At 37.1% G+C, this 23,014-nt stretch overlaps 1 protein-coding gene across 4 annotated transcripts in view; it reads left to right on the plus strand.

Annotated features, from left to right (window-relative positions):
- The window catches only part of PPP1R12A (protein phosphatase 1 regulatory subunit 12A), a 152,531-nt gene that overhangs the window by 70,840 nt on the left and 58,677 nt on the right, over positions 1 to 23,014 (plus strand). For all 4 annotated transcript variants that reach the window (XM_007194967.2, XM_057556555.1, XM_057556554.1 and 1 more), the window contains exons 3-4: positions 8,700 to 8,818; positions 18,462 to 18,621. In XM_007194967.2, the coding sequence (XP_007195029.2) occupies positions 8,700 to 8,818; positions 18,462 to 18,621 (279 nt within the window). The remainder of the gene's footprint in view (positions 1 to 8,699; positions 8,819 to 18,461; positions 18,622 to 23,014) is intronic.

Raw genomic sequence — 23,014 nt, forward strand, 5'->3', positions numbered from 1 at the left:
TTATTGGACTAGTAACAGGGTTTATATATAAAAATAATACTTCCACCTGTGGGATTTGGACAAAATGAAATTTTTTAAAAGGTTAAAATTGGTAATGTTATAAACATTACAATTTTCTGACAATTAAAAATGAGAATTTCTGCTTCTTGGAAAATAGAATAGATATGTTTTTCCCTATTCCTCCTGCTGAATACAACTAAAAAGCCTGAACAATGATATATAAAATATACAAAGACTCTATAAGATGGAGAGAAGACAGAACAGCTAGGTATCTCAGGATCCAAAGAATGACAGGAGTAAGTTTTTGGCTTTTCTCTTTGCCTCAGATATACCACACTTGGAACTGAGGAAGCTGATAACCCAGAAGCACCAATGACCCCACACTGCCCCTCCAAAAAAGCCCCAACAAAAGCCTAACCTCTTTAGCCAAATACTAGGAGAGGGGCACCCTAAAACCTTAAAAAAACAAAAAAAAACAAAAAACTCCAGCCAAACACTGCAGAAAAAAACCTTGGTCCCACCTACACCCTCACTAGCAAAGGCCAGGTAGGGAGCGTAGACTTCCAACATTACCAGGCTATCATGAGGTGCCCTAGCACCTCTACTGTCATGATGTCAGATTAGGCCAGATACAGAGCCTGCCGAGATTTTCATCCCCATCGGATAGTTAACTAGCCCTCCCCTAACTGGCACTGGAGACCACGTGGGAAGCCTGGACTTACACCCCCACCTGGCAGTAAAAAGGAGCTCCTACTCCTCCCCACTGGGGTGGAGTCAGAAGAGGCCTGGTAGAGAGTAAATACTTTCACCACCACCCATCGGTAAAGAGGCCTAACTCTTTCTCCCCTTATGGTGTCAGTGGAGGCCACATAGGGTGTAGTAGTGAGGCACCCATAGCCTCCTTAGCCAGGGAGGTATCAGTGAAGGCTTGGTGGGGAGTCAGAAGCAACAAGGAGCTGCTCCATCGCTAGTGTCAATGGAGGCTGCGTGGGGAGCCTGAACTTCTACCCCTACCTTGTAATAATGAGATGGCACCTCCCCATCTTTTCTGCTAGACCAGGGCCAAATATAGTCAGCTAACATAGAAGATTTAAGCACAGTCTAGAGTCTCATACTATAATGCCCAGAGTGTTCAGATTTCAATTGAAAATCAGTTGTCATACCAAGGAACATCTCAAATTGAATGAAAAAGACAATAGAGACCAGCATTAAGATTACAGAGATATTAATCTTAAAATTATTTGACAAAGATTATAGAGCGGCTATCACAAAAATGCTTCAACAACCAATTGCAAGTATGCTTCAAACAAATGAAAAAAAGTCTCAGCCAAAAAAAGTCTGCAAAGAAATAGAAGATATGAAGGGGAACCAAATGGGAATTTTGGAACTGAAAAATCCAGTAACCAAAATGAATAGCAGATAGGCTCAGCAGCAGAATGGAGGGGATAGAAGAAAGAATTGGTGAACTGAAAAACAGAACAATAGAAATTACCAAATCTGGGCAACAGAGAGAAAATAGACTAAAATAAAATGAACAGAGCCTCAGGGGCCTGTGGGAGTATACCAGAGAGCTAACATTTATGCCATTGGAGTCCCAGAAGAAGCGAAAGAGGGCATGGCTGGGAAAGTATTTAAAGAAATAATAAATGATGGCTAAAAACTTACTCAGGGGCTTCCCTGGTGGCGCAGTGGTTGAGAATCTGCCTGCCGATGCAGGGGAAACGGGTTCGAGCCCTGGTCTGGGAAGATCCCACATGCCGCAGAGCAACTGGGCCCGTGAGCCACAACTACTGAGCCTGCGCATCTGGAGCCTATGCTCCGCAACGAGAGAGGCCGTGATAGTGAGAGGCCCGCGCACCGCGATGAAGAATGGCCCCCGCTTGCAGCAACTAGAGAAAGCCCTCGCACAGACACGAAGACCCAACACAGCCAAAAATAAATAAATAAATTAAAAAAAAAAAAACTTACTCAAACTTGGCAAAAGATATAAACCTACAGATTCAAGAAGTTTAGCAAATTCCAAACAGGATAAACCAAAGCAGTTCTGAAAACAAAAGACAAAGTAAAAATCTTGAAAGCAATGAGAAAGGAACTACTATAACATTGGGGCAGGGGGCATTGCATTAAAGCAGACTTCTCATCAGAAACATGGAGACCAGAAGGAAGTGGCACAACATTTGTCAGGTGCTGAAGGAAAAAACTGTTATTTTAAAGAAAACTTTCAAAAGTTCCAGGTCAGAACTTTTGTTTGGATTCTTACTGTTATAGTTACTTTCAGCTGTTTTTTATTGTGATATAGAACTTCAAATATGAAATAGGAAAGTGCATTCCCGCTGAAGATGCATAAGGTTATTTACACTGATTTTATGTTGCTCAGAGGCTTCCAAAAGAAAGTAGCATTTATTTACTTATTTATTTTAAAATATATTTTATTTATTTATTTTTGGCTGTGTTGGGTCTTTGCTGCTGCACCTGGGCTTTCTCTAGTTGTGGCGAGCGGGGCTACTCTTTGTTGTGGTACACAAGCTTCTCGTTGCGGTGGCTTCTCTTGTTGTGGAGCACGGGCTCTAGGCGTGTGGGCTTCAGTAGTTATGGCGCGCAGGCTCAGTAGTTGTGGCACACGGGCTTAGTTGCACTGCGGCATGTGGGATATTCCTGGACCAGGGATCGAACCCGTGTCCCCTGCATTGGCAGGCAGATTCTTAACCACTGCACCACCAAGGAAGTCTGCATTTATTTTTGAAGCTAATAGTACAATGTTCTCTTACCCCTCTTTGAAAAGTTCAGGTAGCTTAGTTTTCATAATTTCTGTCTCATTGGATGGCTTTGAGTAATTCATTTGAATTTTCAAGAAACAACTATTTCAGTGGTTTTCTGACTGTGGGGTTTTTTTTTATTGTGGTAAAAACATAATATTAAATATATCATCTTGGCCATTTTGAAGTGTACGGTTTAATAGTGTTAAGCATATTCACATTGTTTTGCAGCAGATCTCTAGGATTTTTCATCTTGCAATACTAAAACTACCTGGTAAACACTAATTTCCCCTCCCCACTCCCCTAGCCCTTGGTAACCACCTTTCTATTTGCTGTTTTTATGATTTTGACAACTTTAGACGCTTCATATGAGTGGACTCATATAGCATTTGGCCTTTTGTGACTGGCTTATTTTGCTTACCATAATGGCCTTGAGATTCATCTGTATGACAGAACTTCTTTTTTAAGGCTGCACTGACGTTTTGAATTTTAAAAATTCATGTATTGAATACATGAAAAATCCATGTGTTGGTTAAAACAACTTCTTGATACTAGTTTTTCTACAGTAAATAAAACAATGTACATTGTTTGAACACTAAGTATACTCAGCTCTTGCTGATGAAATTTCTTTCTCTTTGTCTCTTTGATTACTGTGTTCTCATTAGCTTCTAATTTAAAGACAAGGGCTTTAATTAAAACATCAAATTTTTAAAATGAACTATATCTCTCCTTCTCAATCTCTTCTGTGGTTTGGCTTTTGACAAAACTCAGAATCCAAGATAATTATGAGACTTTCAAATTTGTCTGCCGAATTCAGTTAACATTGAATCATTCTAACCCAGATAGAATCCTATCCATCTAATATACCACATCCAAGTTGCAACTGATAACTTGGTTAACAAGTTTTACACCTTTTATTAGATTTTTAAATTCACACATATGCAAATAATTTTGTAGAAATCCATTTGGATCATGTCTTGAATTTGAGGTTTATTAATTATCCAAAATTATTTATTGACTCAAAGCTGTAGGTTATTATAAATCTCAGTAAACCTAGCAGTTTACCATTTTTCACTTCAGTAATTTATAATGATTTTCATCATTCAATAAGTGGCATCTCCTTTGTTGGCCTCTTTTGTATTGCTTAAGGACATCATTAACCATTGTTAAGCAAATAAAAGCCTGCCCTTTTTTTTTTTTTTTTTAAACTCTGAAGCATTCAAAAAAGTTACCCATCTGAGAAATAGCCTAATATTCTGACTTTCAGTTTGGGACTCCTGTGTGAAATCTTCATAGTTTTTTTTTTTCCCCCCCAAGAAATCTTACAATAAATATAGTGTATTTTTCCTAATCAGCAGTCCCATGAGCTGCTTTTAATACCCCAGCCCTTTTTGTTCTGAAGGAAATCTGACCATCTGTTTTCAGTATCTCCAAGGGTCCCACAAAGTGAATTTCTGGTATTCCAGATAGCCTGTATTTTGTTTCACATTATCTTAAACATTGCTTTCTAAGTGTGATGATTTTGCATGATGTGATAACAGAATTTTAATTTTATTTTTAGACATTAACTCATTTAAACATAACACAGCCCTGTAAGTTACCTATAAGCTAGGTTTCAAATGTTTTAAGTTAATGAATATCACACAGCTGTCAAGAAACAGAGGTGGGAACCAAACCCAAAGTCTGCAGAATTTAAATGTATATGCTTTTTTTTCACCCAACCAATCTTTGAATGGCTTTTTGAGATTATTCGTGGTAAATAAGAATTAATGCCATGGGGTTTTATTTATTTATTTATTTAATTTACATTTGCAAATAGTAGTTCTTGAGTCATGGAGACGTTTGTGAATTGTATGCATACATATTTTATACCTAAACTTTTGGCTCAAGGATTGCTCCAGGCCCTACTTCCTGCCAGCAGTTTTCGGAACTTTACTCTTGTTAGCTTCTCTTAACATCCTTCCTGTTTATATAAATTTTGGATTGTCTCTTTTTGGCTTTGACCTGTTATTTCCTTGAGACTCTGCTTCCCTCTGCTAGCACTGCAGCCACTCTGAGGTCTTCCTTTTATTCTGTCTTTACATCCTGTGAATGATTTCTAATACCTAAGCAAAATATATGTGGTTTTATGTAAATTTCTCTAATTGTTTGAGATTTTGCCTAGCAGAATACGTACATATTCCCCTGGAGCATAGCACAGGTTCTACTCCACTAATATCTTATTTTTTTGCTCCAGATTCATTTATTTATTTATTTGTAGTATATAAATATTCATTAGTTTTATATTACATTTTTTAAAACTGTGAAACAGAAAAAGTTTCTTCAGTTCAAATATGACTTCTGTTTGTAGAAGTCCCCATGAAGATTATAAAAAGGAAACATTGTTTTGCACAAGGAGAAATGTTTATAACATATTATTAATTATTAAAAATACCAGGCTACAAAATGGCATGGTAGCCATTTTGTGGTCTAATATACATACACAAAATAAACTTGCTGCAGAAAACTAGGATAACAAAAAAAATCCCCCCCTTCCCCCGCTACGAAAACCCCAACTAATACAAATCCCTCCTAATGTGGGACTTCCCTGGTGGTCCAGTGGTTAAGACTTCACAATTCCACTGCAGGGGGCGCAGTTTTGACCCCTGGTCCGGGAACTGAGATCCTACATGCCGCGCAGTGCGGCTAAAAAATAAAATTAAAAAATTAAAAAAGTAAATCCTTCCTAATGCTACCTCTGTTAACTTTATAGTGTATATTCTTTCCTTTTTTTATCTTTCTCTTTCTATGTGTGTGTGTCTTGTAAAAGTGACATCTGCACACAGATATCAATATAGCTAGTTGGTAAAGTCCTTCTTAAAGCAAAAGATTGACAGACCTGACTTCATACAACCTTTAAATTTCACTCAAATACAAAATGCTGTAAGAAAAGGTTTGTTTTTTTTTTGTGGTGACAATATGGAAAAAATATGTGCAACACATCTATTTGTCAGGAGGGAATAACTTATTTTTTTGTGTATCATTTATTAGTACCACCGTCGATCTATCACAGACAAGTCAAGAACTTCAGTGTATCATAGACACCTTCCTCGCCCTCGCTTCTCATATCCAGCTGATCTCTAGTATCTCCTAGATATCTCTGGAATTTATCCATTTCCTCCATCAAATTCAAGCTTCCAACATAATGTAGCTGGTCTGCCTACTTTCATTCTTTCTCCATTCTCATTTATTTTCCATACTTCACAAAGTGATCTTTTTGAAACACATACTTGATCATTTACAGATCTTACAAAATAAACATTCACTGACTTTGGGGTGTACCTGACATATTATATAGAGATTGATTCTTTCATTTACTCTCAGGAGAATGAACCAAACCCTTGTCTAGCCATACACACTTCCTGTCACAGGTTTTTGGTGCCTTTTGTTCTCTTTTCTGGAACATACTCTCCTACCATTATGTTTGCTAGTACCTATATGTTGTTCAGAGAATCCTTTCCTGACCTTACTAAATCAAATTACTCTATTATTCACTTGTAGACATAATTCACTGTTATAAGACATCGAAGTTTTACATGTATTTAGGTAATTAATCTAGGTCTCTTTCTAGATTATAAGATCTTTGAGGGGAAGATCTGCATTTGTTTTTGCTTACTATTATATGCCTGACATGTAACATAGTGGTAGATACATAGTAAACACCTGTCTTAGTCAGCTTTGGCTGCTGTAAGAAAATGCCATAAACTGGGATGCTTAAACAACAGACATTTGTTTCTCACAGTTCTGGAGATTAGACAGTTCAAGATCAAGGTGCTGGCCAATTCTGTGTCTGGTGAGGGCTCTTTTCCTGACTTGCAGATGGCTGCCATCTTGCTGTGCCCTCCATGCAGAGAGACAGTGAGCTCTACTCTCTTCCTCTTTAAAAACATTAATCCCATCATGGGTTCTCCAACCTCATGACCTCATCTATACCTAATTACCTCCCCAAAGCCCTACCTCCTAATACCATCATATTGGTGGTTTGGGGTTTCAACATGAATTTTGGAGGAACACAAAACCATGCAATCTATAACAACACCCCATAAGTATCTGTTGAGTTAAGGCATACATTAAAAATATAAGCAAAAGAAGTAAATAAGAAGTTCACAAAAGGAGAAAATACAAATGCTAGTGAACATATCCAGATTCTTTTTCAAACTCGTGTGTAATCAGGAAAGAAAACGATGATAAGATGCTTTATTCTCATCACGTTGAGAAAAATTTTAAAGATTGATAATGTCAAATGTCCATTTAAGAACACATCCATTAGGAGGATGGCATTAAATAAAAGTATGATCCAGCCATATTGTGGAATATTTTTCAGCTATTAGAAGGCAAGTGTTGCACTCCAGTACATTTAAAGTAATCCCATTAATTTTTTTTTTTAAATAAATTTATCTATTTATTTATTTATTTATTTTTAGCTGTGTTGGGTCTTCGTTTCTGTACGAGGGCTTTCTCTAGTTGCGGCAAGTGGGGACCACTCTTCATCGCTGTGCGCAGGCCTCTCACTATCGCGGCCTCTCTTGTTGCGGAGCACAGGCTCCAGACGCGCAGGCTCAGTAATTGTGGCTCACAGGCCCAGTTGCTCTGCGGCACGTGGGATCTTCCCAGACCAGGGCTCGAACCCGTGTCCCCTGCATTGGCAGGCAGATTCTCAACCACTGCGCCACCAGGGAAGCCCCCTAAAGTAATCCCATTAATTTTTGTTTTACAAAAAGAACCTCAAAAGTGACTGTATATATTTCTTTATAGACACACATATAAATTCATAGCAAAGGTACCAGAAAGATATTTGCCATGCTGTTGATAGTGTTTATCTCTGGGGAGGGAACATGATAACAGAAGGAGAGATGTAAGGGAGTTTTTTCTTTTTTTCTTCTGTTTTTAAAACTCTGAGGGCTTTTTTTCCTTCACTGTTTTGATAATGCGAATATTGTCATGTAGCCTGTAAAAAAAAAATTTACAAATAAAAGTTAGATTGATTAGGAACATCAGAAAAAAGGGAGCCATTCTTTATATATAGAAAAGTAAAATCAGGGATGCCAAAAGAACATGGCTTAATCTGGAACTACAAACAGTTCCATATTGTTGGAGTCTAAAGTGTGATACAAGAAGGAAGAGGAATGAGGCTGAAAAGAAGACAAAACCAGATTAGTAAGGGCCATGTAGGTATGTTTTCTCCTAGCATGGACAACCATTCAAAGAATTTTAAGTTGGAAATTGACTCCGATTGTGTTAAATAGATGATTCTGGGAGATGTGCAGTTGGCATAGTGAAAGAGATTCACAACCATTTTGTATCTGGATCCCTTTGGCAGGTTTGATGAAGCCTGTGAATATATTCTTAGTATTGTGTTTTGGATGCATAAAATAAAATACTGAGTACAAAGTATGTATGTGCTTCTTTAGTAACACATTAAATAAAAAGACTTAGTAGTTGGTCTAATAATTACCTTAATTTCAAAATAGTGATGAACATACACAGTATTTTAATATATCTGTATCAGCTGAATGACCTTCTGAATTATGCCCATGAGCCCAAGGTTAAGAACTATTGCTTATGGCATGAGACTGGGAGCATGAAGTTCAGTTAGGAAACTAGTCAATATGGAGATAATGAAAAATCTTAATGGAGACAGTCTGAAATAATCCTATGAAAGACTTTGTAATTATTTTAAAATAACATTTTTGTATTAGTTAATTGGTGTACATTATAGAAAATTTTAGGAAACGTAAAATTTTAAAAAGGAAAGAAAACATGCTTCATGGTAGTTTCTTAATACCTATGCTATCCTCGGTTTTTATTGCTGCTCTTGCATAGGAGCTTGCCCCATTAGCTATGCATTCAGTCTTATTTTGATGATACCATCATTGCTTAACTCTCTTCCCTTTAATTTTACAGGTTTTTGATTGGTCAGGGAGCACATGTAGGAGCTGTCAACAGTGAAGGAGACACACCTTTAGATATTGCTGAGGAGGAGGCAATGGAAGAGCTACTTCAAAATGAAGTTAATCGGCAAGGTAATGTAACCAACCTAGACGGAAAATATGTTTAAAACTGTTTTGTAAAGAATATGATACTTGACTTTTTCAATAAATGATTGTTGACATTGAAGGGCAATCGTAATTTGAGGGGAAAAAAAATCAGTTTACCTAACAATATGTGAAGTAAGGTTCTACTTGAAAAAATATATGATTCTTAACTCTACGTCTTTTTAATATTTTTAAAGTTGAAAGAAGTATCATGAGTGGTAGGGTAAGGTGTGAAATTATCTGTCAATAAAAGCTTTGGAGAGAAGTAAAACAGGCAAAGGGGATAAGGAAGTGTACGGGGTGAATGAGACACATTGCAAATTTAAAGAGTGGTCAAGAAGTCGTCACTGATAAGGTGGTATTTAAGCTAAGGTCTTACTGGGGTGATGGAATAAATCATGTAAGTCTGGGGAAAGAACATTGCATACAGAGGAACCAATGAATTCAAGGATGGGAGGGTGCCTGGTGTTTTCAGAGAAGCAGCGAGTGTGACCAATATGACTGAAGCAGGCAGAACAAGGAAGAGGCTGGAAGGAGATGAGGTCACAGAAGTAGCAGTGGACCATATCACATAGAGCCTTGTGGGCCATTGGAAGGATTTTAGCTTTTAATCTGAGTGAAATAGTGAGCTAGTGGAGGGATTGAGATAGAGGAGTGACATGATCTGACTTGCTTTAGAAAGGATCTCTGGGGCTATTGTGTTGAGAATAGATTGTAGGAAGGTAAGGGCAGCAGTAGGAGAATGGCAAGGGCAGGAGTAGGGTGGTAGTAGACAAAGTGATGAGAAAAGATTGGATTTTAGATATATTTTGAAGGTTTGGCCAAGAAGACTATTGAGTGATTAAAACTACAGTGTGTAAGAAGAAGGCAGGGAAGATTCTAAGATTTTTGGTTTGAGCCACTAGATGGGTGAAGTTTTTATGAGAGGTGTGAATGTTGTGGGAAAAGTAAGTTTTGTAGGGAGAGTTCAGGGGTTCATTTTTCAGACATGTTAAGTTTGTTTTGCCTGTTAGATATCCAAGCAGTTGAATATGTTAATAGAGAGAGGTACAAGCTGGAGATATAAATTTGGGAGATGTCAATTTATAGATGAGGAATGATTGCTTATGGGTAGAATTTCTTTCAGGAGTGATGAGTGTTCTAAAACTGTGATAATGGTTGCACAGCTCTGCAAATTTACTAAAAACACTGAGTTGTATACTTTAAATAATATGTGAATTATATCTCAATAAATATAAAGCTGTATAATACAGCAATTCCTCTTCTCGACATATGACCAAAGAATTAAAAGGAAGGTTTCAAAGAGATTTTTGTACATCCATGTTTATAGCATTATTCACAATACTAAAAGATGGAAGAAAACCAAGTGTTCATCAATGGATGAATGAATAAACAAAATGTAATATATACTTACAGAAAATGCTGCTCAGCATTAAGAAGGAAATTCTGACATATGCTACAGCCTGGATGAACCTTGAGAACATTATGCTATGTGAAATAAGCCAGTCACAAAAAGGCAAATACTGTATGATTCCACTTAACATGAGGTACCTCAAGTACTCAGAATCATAGAGAAAGTGGAATGATGGTTGTCAGGAGCTAGGAGGAAGCGGGAATGGGGATTTGTTGTTTAATTAGCATAGCATTTCAGTTTTGCAAAATGAAAAGAGTTCTAGACATTGAATGAGCAACAATGTAAATGTACTTAACACTACTGAACTGTCTACTTAAAATGGTTATTAAGATAGTAAATTTTGTCATGCATATTTTACAACTTAAAAAAACTAATATATATATATATATATATAAATTACTGTGATTTCCACTATATTAAGTTATGTCTAGGCAGTGATTAAATGGGTATTATCAGAAGAGAACTGTGTTTTCCTAAGGTATGGGATATTGGTTTAGAAGGTTGACTCCTGCTGAGATGTGGTTCATCAGGAAATAAAAGCAGAGAAATAGAAGCTAAGTCAGTTCCTTGAAAAGAGATTTTTATTCCTTGGGATTAGGAAAATTCATAATGACTACCTGGTTGTTAAAATAAAAAAAAAAAATCTTAGGCACTAAAACTGAAGAAATATTTAAATGCCTAAATAGAGTTGAGGCATTGTGACAAGTGGCTGAAGGTACCTGGAGCTCAGGAGAAACAAGACACACATTAGGAAAGTAGTCATAACTGGAGCTTGGATAAATACACAGAAGAGCTTTTAACAGCTGTGTCCTAAGCAAGCAATTTTGGAGTAATGGGATCTTCAAGACTTGAAGAAGCTGGAAGAATGGGTATAAAGCATCACAACCTGGATGAAGAGTCCCTTATCTGTCCAGCTTGCCCTGGTGAGTGCCCAGATAGATATCAACAATATTGTTTAGGGGCTTCCCTGGTGGCGCAGTGGTTGAGAGTCTGCCTGCCAATGCAGGGAACAGGGGTTCGAGCCCTGGTCTGGGAGGATCCCACATGCCGCGGAGCAACATGGGCCCGTGAGCCACAATTACTGAGCCTGCGCGTCTGGAGCCTGTGCTCCCAACGGGAGAGGCCGCGATGGTGAGAGGCCCGCGCACCGCGATGAAGAGTGGCCCCCACTTGCCGCAACTGGAGAAAGCCCTCGCACAGAAACTTAGACCCAGCACAGCCATAGATAAATAAATAAATAAATAAATAAATAAACAAACAAACAAATAAATAAATAAATAAAATGAGGTTTTAAAAAGAACAATATTGTTTAATAGTAGTTAGCAATTATTATGAACTGGGAAAGGCATGGATATGTACTGAAAACTTCCTGTCTTTAGTTTCCTTCTATATAAAGGAAACTGTTAGCAAGGCTGATTTTAGTTGTAGTGATTCATTCAGTTTTGATTAAGGTGCCAGCATATGTTCTGAGAGCTGGGTATTTTTTTTAAGAGACACACTTTGTTCTTAAGGATGTCACAGTGTATAGAAGTGACAAATATATAAACAGAGCCCCACAATGCAGTGTGCTATGTGCTAAAATATAGGTAGGAACAGAATGATGTGGGAGAACAGAAAAGCCTATGACTAACTGTTTGCAGTAGTCAGGAAGGGTTTGAGAGTGATGACATTTGAGAGGGAGTTTACTTGGCAAAGAAGGGGGGTAGTGGACAAAAAAGGCATGTGAGACAGGGGTATCAACACGTGCAAAGAAAAGGAATTGGAGACATAGCATACGTGGAGACTTCATTCAAATTGGAATGGAGTAAAAAAGTCAGGATGGAATTAGTATGAGGTTGAGGCTTGAAAAGATTAGGCTGGAGCCAGATGGTGGACATCTCTTTTGTAGGCATTAGACAGATGCAACAGAGATCCCCAAGCAGGAAATTAACCTGATTGGATTTGGTTTTTAGTAATAAAGCAGCTGATGGTAATCTGGAGGATGCATTAGAGTGAGGGATACATGGTGGCATGCCTTCCTTGAAGAAGATTCTTCACTTAATCCAGGTGAAAGATGAAAAGGGCCGAAATGGTTACACTTAAGATGGAAAAGAGCAAAGAGCCAGGACTGTTTTCAGAAAATATTAAGGTAAAATTAAAACAGCTTGGTGGAGAATTGAATGTGGAGATGAAGGAAGAATTGAGGCCAGCTAATTTGCCTCCTGAAGTTTCCAGTTTAAGAAGTGATGATTGGATAAATTCACACGGGGAGAATGTGGGACAAAGCAGGAACGGATTTAGAGTGTATGAGTTTGTTCTGGGATATATTGAGTTTGGTTGCTAAAGCACATCTAGATGACAGTGTTCAGTGCACTGTTGGAATTTAGGAAATGTCAGGATGGAAAATGTAAATCTGGGAAAATAATAGGTGAGGGGAAATTCTGGAAAATAGTGTATAGTATGACCCTGAAACTGAAAAGTAAAGAGCTGATACTAAAAATAATAGCTAACTCTTATTAAATACCGATTATTTGCCAGGCATTGAGCAAAAGGCTTTACATGCATTATTTCATTTAATCCTCACAGCAATTCTAAGAAGTTAATACTACTGTCACTCCATTTTACAGATGAGAAGCTGAGGCTCAGTGATTTGCCCAAGGTCATACATGTAGGAAGTCGTGCTGTATGTAGTTCAGTCCCAAACAGTGTAACAGATACCTTGAGCTCACACTGTTCATCACTGTACCATACTGCATTTTATTAGGAATATCTCCTAGAAAATATTTCATGATATTCATTTTATTCATATAATGGGAATACATGAATTTATATAGCATAACTTTATTCCGAAGAAACAAAAGATAGAGGCATCTCTAATAGAGTTTAACATTTATAAAAAGAGCACCCTAAATATATCTCTAGTAATGACAAGATTTCTCAAATTATTTATCCTGGTATGAAAGTTATTATTTAATATTTTAAAATTCTTTAATCACTCTTTTGGCTCTTATTTCTTTTTCTAATATATTTGATTAACAACTAGTCATGCTTGAGTAGATTGCCTTTGAAAGTAGTAATGATTGAATAGTAGATGAAAGTATTTCTGGTTTATGTTTTAATGCAATTTTCTTTATTTAGTGTGGGACACAAGTCAATTTTTGCATTTCTTAGCTAACAAAATTCCAATTTTATTTTATTTTTTCTTACCTATGAGAATTGGCTACATTTCAAGCTAACATTTACTGTTTTTTTTATAGCAGTGACAGATGTTAATAGTCTTATCACTTTATTATATCACACCCAATTTAGTTCAATATACATAGTTTTCGTTGCTTAAAAACCTTGCAATTATAGGTGGATTAAGGACCAGTTAAATTCATTATAAGATCTTCTTCCTATTAGACCACGAGGCAGTAAAAGAGAAGCAGAATCATAGACTTTTAGAACTGATCATGATAATTAACACCTTAGTGCTTATTCCTGATCTAAACACTTCACATATAATATTAATTTAATCCTCGCAACATTGTGGATAGGTATATACTTTCATTACTCCTATCTTACAAATAAAAGAACTGAATATTAGTGTAGATTGTGTCTTGCCCAAGATAATAGAGCTAGTAATTGGCAAATCAGGGATTGAAACCCAGCAGTCTAGGTTCAGATCTGTGTTCTTAACCCATTATACTAATATTCAAAGAAGTTATGGCTTTCTCAAGTTGCTAGCCTAGTTAAAGCACTGGAATTAGAAAACAAGTATTGTAATACATAGTCCAGTGGGGTTTAAACAAAAATTAATTGTCTATTGCTCTACTCAGTGGTATTTTTGAAAAGATTTTAAGAACAAGAGTGTTTTTTTTTTTCTAACTGGATTTTCTTAAGCATAAGAAATTTCTCTTCACATGTACTTTAATTTTAAACTTGAGTTGTATTTATATATAATTCATATAAAGGCACAATTTGGTGGCAACAGAGGGTAACTGCTTTGTAATTAGGTGAAGATAGCATGAAATTAGATAAATCCAGAAGTAAGAAGTAGCTGTTTTTTTATTTCAAGTCTAGAGGAAATTTAGAATAATAAAAGACAATAGAAGTCAGACTCTTTAAGATGATAAAGAGAAAAGGGATAATGATAATAAAGATGTTCATGTATTAAAAGATAGTAAAAAAAATTAAGCATAAGAAAATAAATCAGTCTGAGAAAAGTCATTTAGTAGAAAGATTATTCTTCATGTATTAACAATTACAGCTTCATAATTTCTTTTATGAATAACATTAGAAGGCATTTTAAATAAGATGGGCTGATTATCTTTTGAGAGGAAATTTATATATGTATAAAATTGCATTATTATAGAAATGGTGATACTTTGTAATTAAAGATTATAATAAGTTTTGTCTGTTACATATATAGTGTATATAATTGTTTTTATAAAGTCTATTTGGAAAACCTTATTGCAAGTTTCTTTCAAATGTAGTAATGAGGGACTTCCCTGGTGGTCCAGTGGTTAAGAATCCGCCTTCCAACACAGGGGACGTGGGTTCAATCTCTGGTCACGGGACCAAGATTCCACGTGCCATGGGGCAACTAAGCCTGCATGCCGCAACTACTAAGCCCACACACTCTAGAGCCCGTGCACCACAACTACTGAGCCCGTGCGCCGCAACTACTGAGCCCGCATGCCACAGCTAAGACATGGCACAGCCAAATAAATAAATAAGTAAATATTTAGGAAAAAAAAGAAAAATTCAAGAGGATAGTTGGTTCTAGCACCAAGAGCAAACATTTGGGGAAAAAAATGGGATCTCTAGTTTGAAGATGACTTTACCTGCACTTCTGTAATCTCGGGATTTTAAAAATGTTTTTCAGTCATGGCCTACTTTTTTGAGATTGAGCTTCAGTTGAACAGTTTAGTTGTGTCTTGAATAAATGGTAATTTACTAAGCAAGCAAGGTAAGGATACATTCCAGATAGAGGATACTAGCTTGCACAACAGCACAGGCACATGATGTACTTGATCTACATGAAGATCTATATGGTTAGAACACTGGGTGATGATAGAGGAGAAAGACTAGAGATTAAAAATGCATTGAGACCGAATCATAACAGGCTCTTTCTGCTACACTAAAGAGCTTGAGCTTTGTCTTGTAGGAGGTGAGCAATCATTGACAGATTTTTTTATAGAAAAGAGAGATGATTGTATTTTGATACAGAAAAACCAGTCTGGCGATGATGTGGGGAATGACTCAGAAGGAACTGAGGAGAATGAATTAAGGGCCAGCTGTAGTCGTCAAAGTGTGAGACATAAGACGAACTAAAATAGTGATTAGGGGCCATTAAGAAGACATTTTAGGGCTTCCCTGGTGGCGCAGTGGTTGAGAATCTGCCTGCTAATGCAGGGGACACGGGTTCGAGCCCTGGTCTGGGAAGATACCACATGCCACGGAGCAGCTGGGCCCGTGAGCCACAACTACTGAGCCTGCGCGTCTGGAGCCTGTGCCCCGCAACGGGAGGGGCCGCGATAGTGAAAGGCCCGCGCACCGCGATGAAGAGCGGTCCCCGCGCCGCGATGAAGAGTGGCCCCCACTTGCCGCAACTAGAGAAAGCCCTCGCACGAACCGAAGACCCAACACAGCCAAAAATAAAAAAAAAAATAAAGTAGCTATAAAAAAAAAAAAAAAAAGAAGACATTTTAGGAAAAAAAAAAGAAGACATATTAGGAATGGCAACTCAGAATCTGCTGACTAATTGGATGGAGGCTGGGGATAAGGTAAAGGGAGGGATTAAGGATGACTTCCAGGTTTCTGGATAAGTATTGGAACCTAATATAGGAAATATAAGACAGACAGCAAGCAGACTGGCTAGGGAAAATTGAGATAAGATTTTAGCATTGAGATTGAGATTGAGGTGACTGTGTTACATTATTTTATTATGTATTATATTACATCCCTAGTTTTGACCTCTTCTCTGTTCTCCAGACTCAGATATCCAGCTAACTCCAATTAGATGTCTGTTAGTGCATTTCAAACTTCACATTTCCGAAATTGAAAATTTAATTTTTCTAGTTGCTCAGGCTAAAAACCTTTGATTCATCCTTGACTTCTCTTTTTCTCCTACATACAAACTAACAGCAAATTCTGTTGGTTTGCCTTGAAGAATGCAGAATCTAACCTCTTTACTACCTTCACTGCTACCACCCTGGTTCAAGTTACCATCATCTCTTGCCTGAATTATTGTTGTAGCCTCCCAGTCTATACCTCAGTTTTTACTCTTAACTTTTCAGCTTAAGTGATCCTCTTAAATTGAGTCGGATGTTGTCACCCTGCCCCCTGCTCATTGTCCTCACTACTCTATAGACACCCTGCCTTTTCCTAATCAGAAGAACATTCCAAGCAGGCTTCTACCTCAGTGCTTACTACAGACAATCCCTGACTTATCGTGGTTCAGTTTAACGATTTTTCAGCTTTATGATGGTGTGAAAGCAATACACATTCAGTAGAAACCATACTTCAGATTTTGAGTTTCGACCTTTTCCCGGGCTAGTGATATGCAGCACATATTCCCTAGTGACGCTGGTCAACAGCAGCAAGCTGCAACTTCTGGTCAGCCACATGATCATGGGGGTAAACAACCAAACTGATACACTTAAACAACCATTCTATACCTATATGACCATTCTGTTTTTCACTTTCAGTACAGTGTTCAGTAAATTACATGAGATATTCAGCACTTAATAATTTATTTATAAAACAGGCTTTGTGTTAGATGATTTTTCCCAACTGTGGGCTAATGTAAGTATTCTGAGCGTGTCTAAGGTAGGCTACACTAAGCTATGACAGGATAGGTATATCATATGCAGTTTTGACTTAGGATATTTTCAACTTTTGATGGATTTATCAGAATGTAACCCCATTGTAAGTCAAGGAAGATCTGTAGTACTTCCCTCTGTCTGGAATATTCTCTAAGATTATGGTATGACTGTCACTTTATTTCTTGCTGTAATGTCACCTTATCAAAGAGACTGTTCTTTACCAACCTATATAAAATAACTTTCTCATTACCCTCTATACCTTTACTCTGCTTTTTTTTCCTTCACAGATGTATCATCTGCCATGTAATAGGTTCACTTCTAAACCCCTAGCACCTAATAAAGTACCTGACATATAGTAGAGACTCAGTACATATTGACTGATTGATTGAATGAATGAGTGAATGAAAAATTCCAACCAGCCAATTGGATACATGGATATGAATTATAAAAGAGATCTTAGCTGAGAAGTTGTGTGTGTGTGCAATTATTTTGTACTCATGTATTTATGTATTCATCATTCATTCAGTAAACATTTACTGATCCCTTTTACTTTGTATCAGGTATCCATCCATATGGTGGGAATACAAGATAAAAAAGCAGTATATTTACCTTTTTTAATAAGCTCATTGTCTTCTGGAGTATAAATGCATCGTGGTATGTGCTATTTATTAAATAACCAGCATTTGAAGCCATAAGATAACATGAGATCACTGAGGAATTTCAGGATTATCATTTCTATTTTAATTTTTTTCTCAGGATGTTGAGCGCTTTGAAGGTCCTGTTCCTTTTTGAATTCTCCCCACTCTTATCACCTTAACCTAGCATAGCGCTTAATGCTTTTAAATGAATAAACATCTATATAACTTACTAAAATTATAAAACTGATACTGATGGTATGAACAATGTACTATGTTGGAAAAGGAAAGGGGTGTTGGTAGAAAAATAATCTGATTTAAGGTCTGTTCAATTTTAGATGAGGACAGGACCTCCAAGTTGAAGTGTTCAATAAACATTTGTACCTACTAGGCTAGAGTTCAGAGAACTGGTCAAAGCAGTGGATAAAAATTTGAGACTTAAATACATATGATTGTTTAAAACAACAAACTTTTTTTTTAGACCAAAGGATGGGGAATACCTTGGGGAATATTCAAATCTTCAAAAACAAAAGGAATAAGCAGAAAAGGTAAAAAGAAAGCCAAAATAATACTGTAGGGCAAAAATTAAATAGTCAATAGAGAATGCTAATAAAATATCTACAGTATTCCTACATTTCTTTATTTAACCAGCTTGTTCTAAGCAGCCCATTTTTCAAAACTATAATTTCACTTTCAATTTTCAATTAAACTTGGAATGTTTTGGATAATTTTATTTCCAAACAAAAACATTTACTATAGAGAAAAAAATGAAAAAAATTATTTTATTTTATCAGGGGTTGATATAGAAGCAGCTCGAAAGGAAGAAGAACGAATAATGCTTAGAGATGCAAGACAGTGGCTAAATAGTGGCCATATAAATGATGTCCGGCATGCAAAATCTGGAGGTACAGCACTTCATGTTGCAGCCGCTAAAGGCTATACAGAAGTTTTAAAGTAAGTATTGCTTCTCACAGTTGTTTTTCTGCTTTGATTTGTTTTCTTTATTTCACTTTTCCTTTTTTTAAGATACTTGCTAACATTATTTTGAAACAGCTTATGTAAGTTATTTAATGTCTGTTTACAGGGAGAAAGAGAAAACTACCTTGAATATTATTGCTTTATTTCTAAAGTTCTTTCTTTCACTCTCAAATTTTGAGTATTCTACTGTTCTTCCATTGCAGTTTTCCAATAAGTGAAATTTAAGTGTCAGACAACCATTATATGTTACCTTCTGGCCTAGTAAATTATTAGAGTCACTTTGAGATTCCCAGATAGGTTAGCTCTGGATACAGAGACTAAGAACAATGTTGTATATAAACATATTATCAAATTCTGAGAGCTTGATTCCTACTGATTGTTTATTTATATGTAATTTATCTGATTTTTTTTTAGATTTTTCACTACATGAACACTGGAATTCAGAGTGCTGTTAGCATAATATTAAATATTAAACCATAAGCAACTTAGACGATATAGGGTTATATACTGATCAACAAATATCTTTGGGACAAAGCTCCTTTATGTCACAATAAATTTGTGTTTTGGTTTTTACTTATGCAGTGCAAAGGTGTTGGCAACTATATGGAAAAAACAATTCAGTGCATAACTTTTGTTATATCTATGTGAAGGCTAATAAGACTGGCCCTCAGCAAAATCTACTGCACCCTCTATGTTGCTTTTGTTCCACTTTGGTTTCTTATATCAATCCCTTCTCCTTATTCCCTCTCCTCAGTAAAAACAGTGAAGAAGTTTAAGTGGGTCAGTTATTCCAGGTTTCCTCCTATTTCAATCACTACTCACTTCAGTAATTTAAGCCTTCTCCTAGAATAGTACAGTTAACTTTTTTTAAATTTATTTATTTTATTTATTTACTTTTGGCTGTGTTGGGTCTTTGTTGCTGCACGCGGGCTTTCTCTAGTTGCGGTGAGCGGGGGCTACTCTTCGTTGCAGTGTGCAGGCTTCTCACTGCAGTGGCTTCTCTTGTTGCGGAGCACTGGCTCTAGGCATGTGGGCTTCAGTAGTTGTGGCACGCAGGCTCTAGAGCACAGGCTCAGTAGTTGTGACGCACAGGCTTAGTTGCTCTGCAGCATGTGGGATCTTCCTAGACCAAGGCTCAAACCTGTGTCCCCTGCATTGGCAGGTGGATTCTTAACCACTGTGCCACCAGGGAAGCCCCTACAGTTAAGTTGTAATTAGTTTCCTTGTTCCATCTGTTTCTCTCTAATCCAAAACTTTTCAGACTTTCAAACTCCATTAGAGCGGGTCATGAAATGAACTTAGTGAGCTGTGAACAGCATTTAAAAAGAAAAAATGGAAAATATCAAAGAGTATCGCATATGGTAAAGGTATTTTGTTTCTTAAAATTCTTGTTTCTATAAACATATATATGAGTACTGGATTGCACTGTAAAATAGATTTCTAGACTGCTTCCAAGTGGTCTTTGTAATTCAGTTGTCCAGGCTCTTAAAATCCTTCATTAAGATTCTCAGCAGGAATTGGGATGAATTTTAAACTCCTCAGCTTAGCACATAAGACCATTAGTCATCTGGCCATTGGTTCCTCTTTCAAGCTAAGCTGCTACCATTGCTCCTCAGGCATGCATGATTCCAGCTGTATATATCTACTTGAAGTTCTTTCATGATGCCTTAATGCCTACTCTTGTTTCTATCTAGATACCTTCATTCACCATCTCTTCAACTTGGAAGCAAATTCCTTTCTATCCTTTGACTCAGTTCAAGGCTCTTAAGCCCATGAAAAAAAAAATGCTCAACTTCATTCATAAGTGCAGATAAAGCTACAGTGAATTATCATTTTTCATCTATCATATTGGCAAAGATCAAAATGTTTGGCACACTGTTGGCAAATTTGGGAAAAGGCACTCTCTTACATTATTGGTGAAAGTATAAATGACTATTGAGCAAATTTTATCAAAGTAACAGTTATTCTTTGGCTTAGCAGCACTACCTCTAGGAATTGTTATTTTTTAATTTATTAATTAATTTATTTATTTTATTTTTGGCTGCGTTGGGTCTTTGTTGCTGCACGTGGGCTTTCTCTAGTTGCAGCGAGCAGGAGCTGCTCTTCCATGCGGTGCACGGGCTTCTCATTGCCATGGCTTTTCTTGTTGCAGAGCAGGGGCTCTAGAGCGCAAGCTTCAGTAGTTGTGGCTTAGTTGCTCTGCAGCATGTGGGATCTTCCTGGACCAGGGCTCGAACCCATGTCCCCTGCATTGGCAGGCAGATTCTTAACCACTGCGCCACCAGGGAAATCCCTAGGAATTTTTTTTACAGATATTCTCACTCACATAGGAAATAAGGTATGTGCTAGCAGCATTGTTTATAGTTGGAGTAGGAGAATGGTTGAATAGATCATGATACATCCTTTCACTAGAATACTCTATAGCGATTAAAACACTACTTATAGATATGGAAAGAGTGCTAGGATGTGTTAAGTTGTCAAGCCAAGAACAGAACTATGCCTCATTTGTGTTTATGTTTTAAAAATTTAAGCTGTATTTATTTATATATGCATAAAATCTCTCTGTAAGGATCTAATCAAAAGTAGTAGTATGGGTATCTCTGGGGCAGGGAAACTGGTTGGCTAAAGGTCAGCAGTGGGGAAGTGACTTTGCTATCTAGCCATTTATTCTTTTTTAGTTTTAAAACTTGTGAATATTTTACTTAGGAAAGAAAATATGAAATCAAAAATAAATAGAAGAGATCCATTTCAAATGTAACTGTCTCCCCACTTACCCCCTCCCCCGCAAACACACACAACCCCTTTCACTTGATTTTTATGCTTTTCAGCTCTGTACCCCTATTGCAGCTTCATCATAGAACCTGTCTGTGAGGGTTGATTGTTGTTTTATTTAACTTTTGTCCTCCATTAGAAGTTCCTTGAGCATAATAAATACTGTCTTACTGTTTTGAGTATCCTTGCATGGCCTGGCATATAGAGAGCTTTATGTTTGGGGGGCGGGGGGTGTGTGTCTACCTTTCTCTCCACACAGACTCTCAAGTACTTAGAATTTTGTATTGCTCAGGATATTTAACATTATTATAGTTCATATTTCCTATTGGGGGTATATTTTTATTAGCTTATATTCCAGTATTATTTCTGTCTCTATTAATAAAGTATCTGATAATATTTATATTAGTGGCCATATTTTTTTAACTTAAATCTTCTGACATATCTATTAGCGTGTTTTTTAGATCAATGACTCTTAAATGTTGATCTGCAGGCAGGAGACAGGCAGTAATGTGAGGTCATATGCAGGACTTATTAAAAGTACAGATTGACAGGGCCCATCTCCCAAGATACTGATTAATTCAATGGAACTGGGGTGCAGCTGGGGAATCTTTTTTTTTTGTTTTTTGTTTTTTTCAATAGCAAGTTTTTCAGATGGTTCCGCTATGGAGCCATAATTAAAAACATCTGCTTTAGATATTGTTAGGAAATAGGGGATCAGTTCTTGAAACATAAATAAATGGTTATATATTAGCTATCACTACCACCTCCTGTAGGTAAAAAGAAGCCCTTCTCAAGGTCAACATCTTGGAAAGTAAGGTAAAGGTTAACCAGATTTGAGTTATAAAGTATTTAGTGTTCGCCTTTGTGTGTGGCGCTGTGCTGTGTGCAATTTATAGACCCATTCTTTGCTCTCTGTGAGCTTAATTTCTAAATAAAATAAAGGTCGATGTCAGTATACAGTTATAAGGGCATACTAACATTTATGCAACTCTTTTCATTGAATTAAAATGTATTCCTGTTTTCTAGCTTTGTTGATGATTAGAATATCTGCTTTCTACTGCTGCAGAAAAGTAGACTCGACCCCTCGGAATATTTGTTTTGCTTTGTTTTGTTTCTAACAGTCATTTTCCTATGAAAATTTCCAGTGGTAGATGATAAAGTTTCATGAAGGCTTTCACAAACCAGTTCCTTAACCGCAAGGCAACAATGACACTACAAATAACTTTGTTTGATGCCAGTATTTTTTTTTTTTTTTTTTTTTTTTTTATTTTTGGCTGTGTTGGGTCTTCGCCTCTGTGCAAGGGCTTCCTCCAATTGCGGCAAGCGGGGGCCACTCTTCATCACGGTGCGCGGCCCTCTCACTATCGCGGCCTCTCCTGTTGCGGAGCACCAAGCTCCAGACGCGCAGGCTCAGCAATTGTGGCTCACGGGCCCAGTCGCTCCGCGGCATGCGGGATCCTCCCAGACCAGGGCTCGAACCCGTGTCCCCCGCATTGGCAGGCAGACTCTCAACCACTGCACCACCAGGGAAGCCCTGATGCCAGTATATTTTTAGAACACGTTCAGCTTGAGATGATATATCATATGGACACTTGAA

Source organism: Balaenoptera acutorostrata, chromosome 11 (genome assembly GCF_949987535.1).
Source record: "Balaenoptera acutorostrata chromosome 11, mBalAcu1.1, whole genome shotgun sequence".
Lineage (NCBI taxonomy): Eukaryota > Metazoa > Chordata > Mammalia > Artiodactyla > Balaenopteridae > Balaenoptera > Balaenoptera acutorostrata.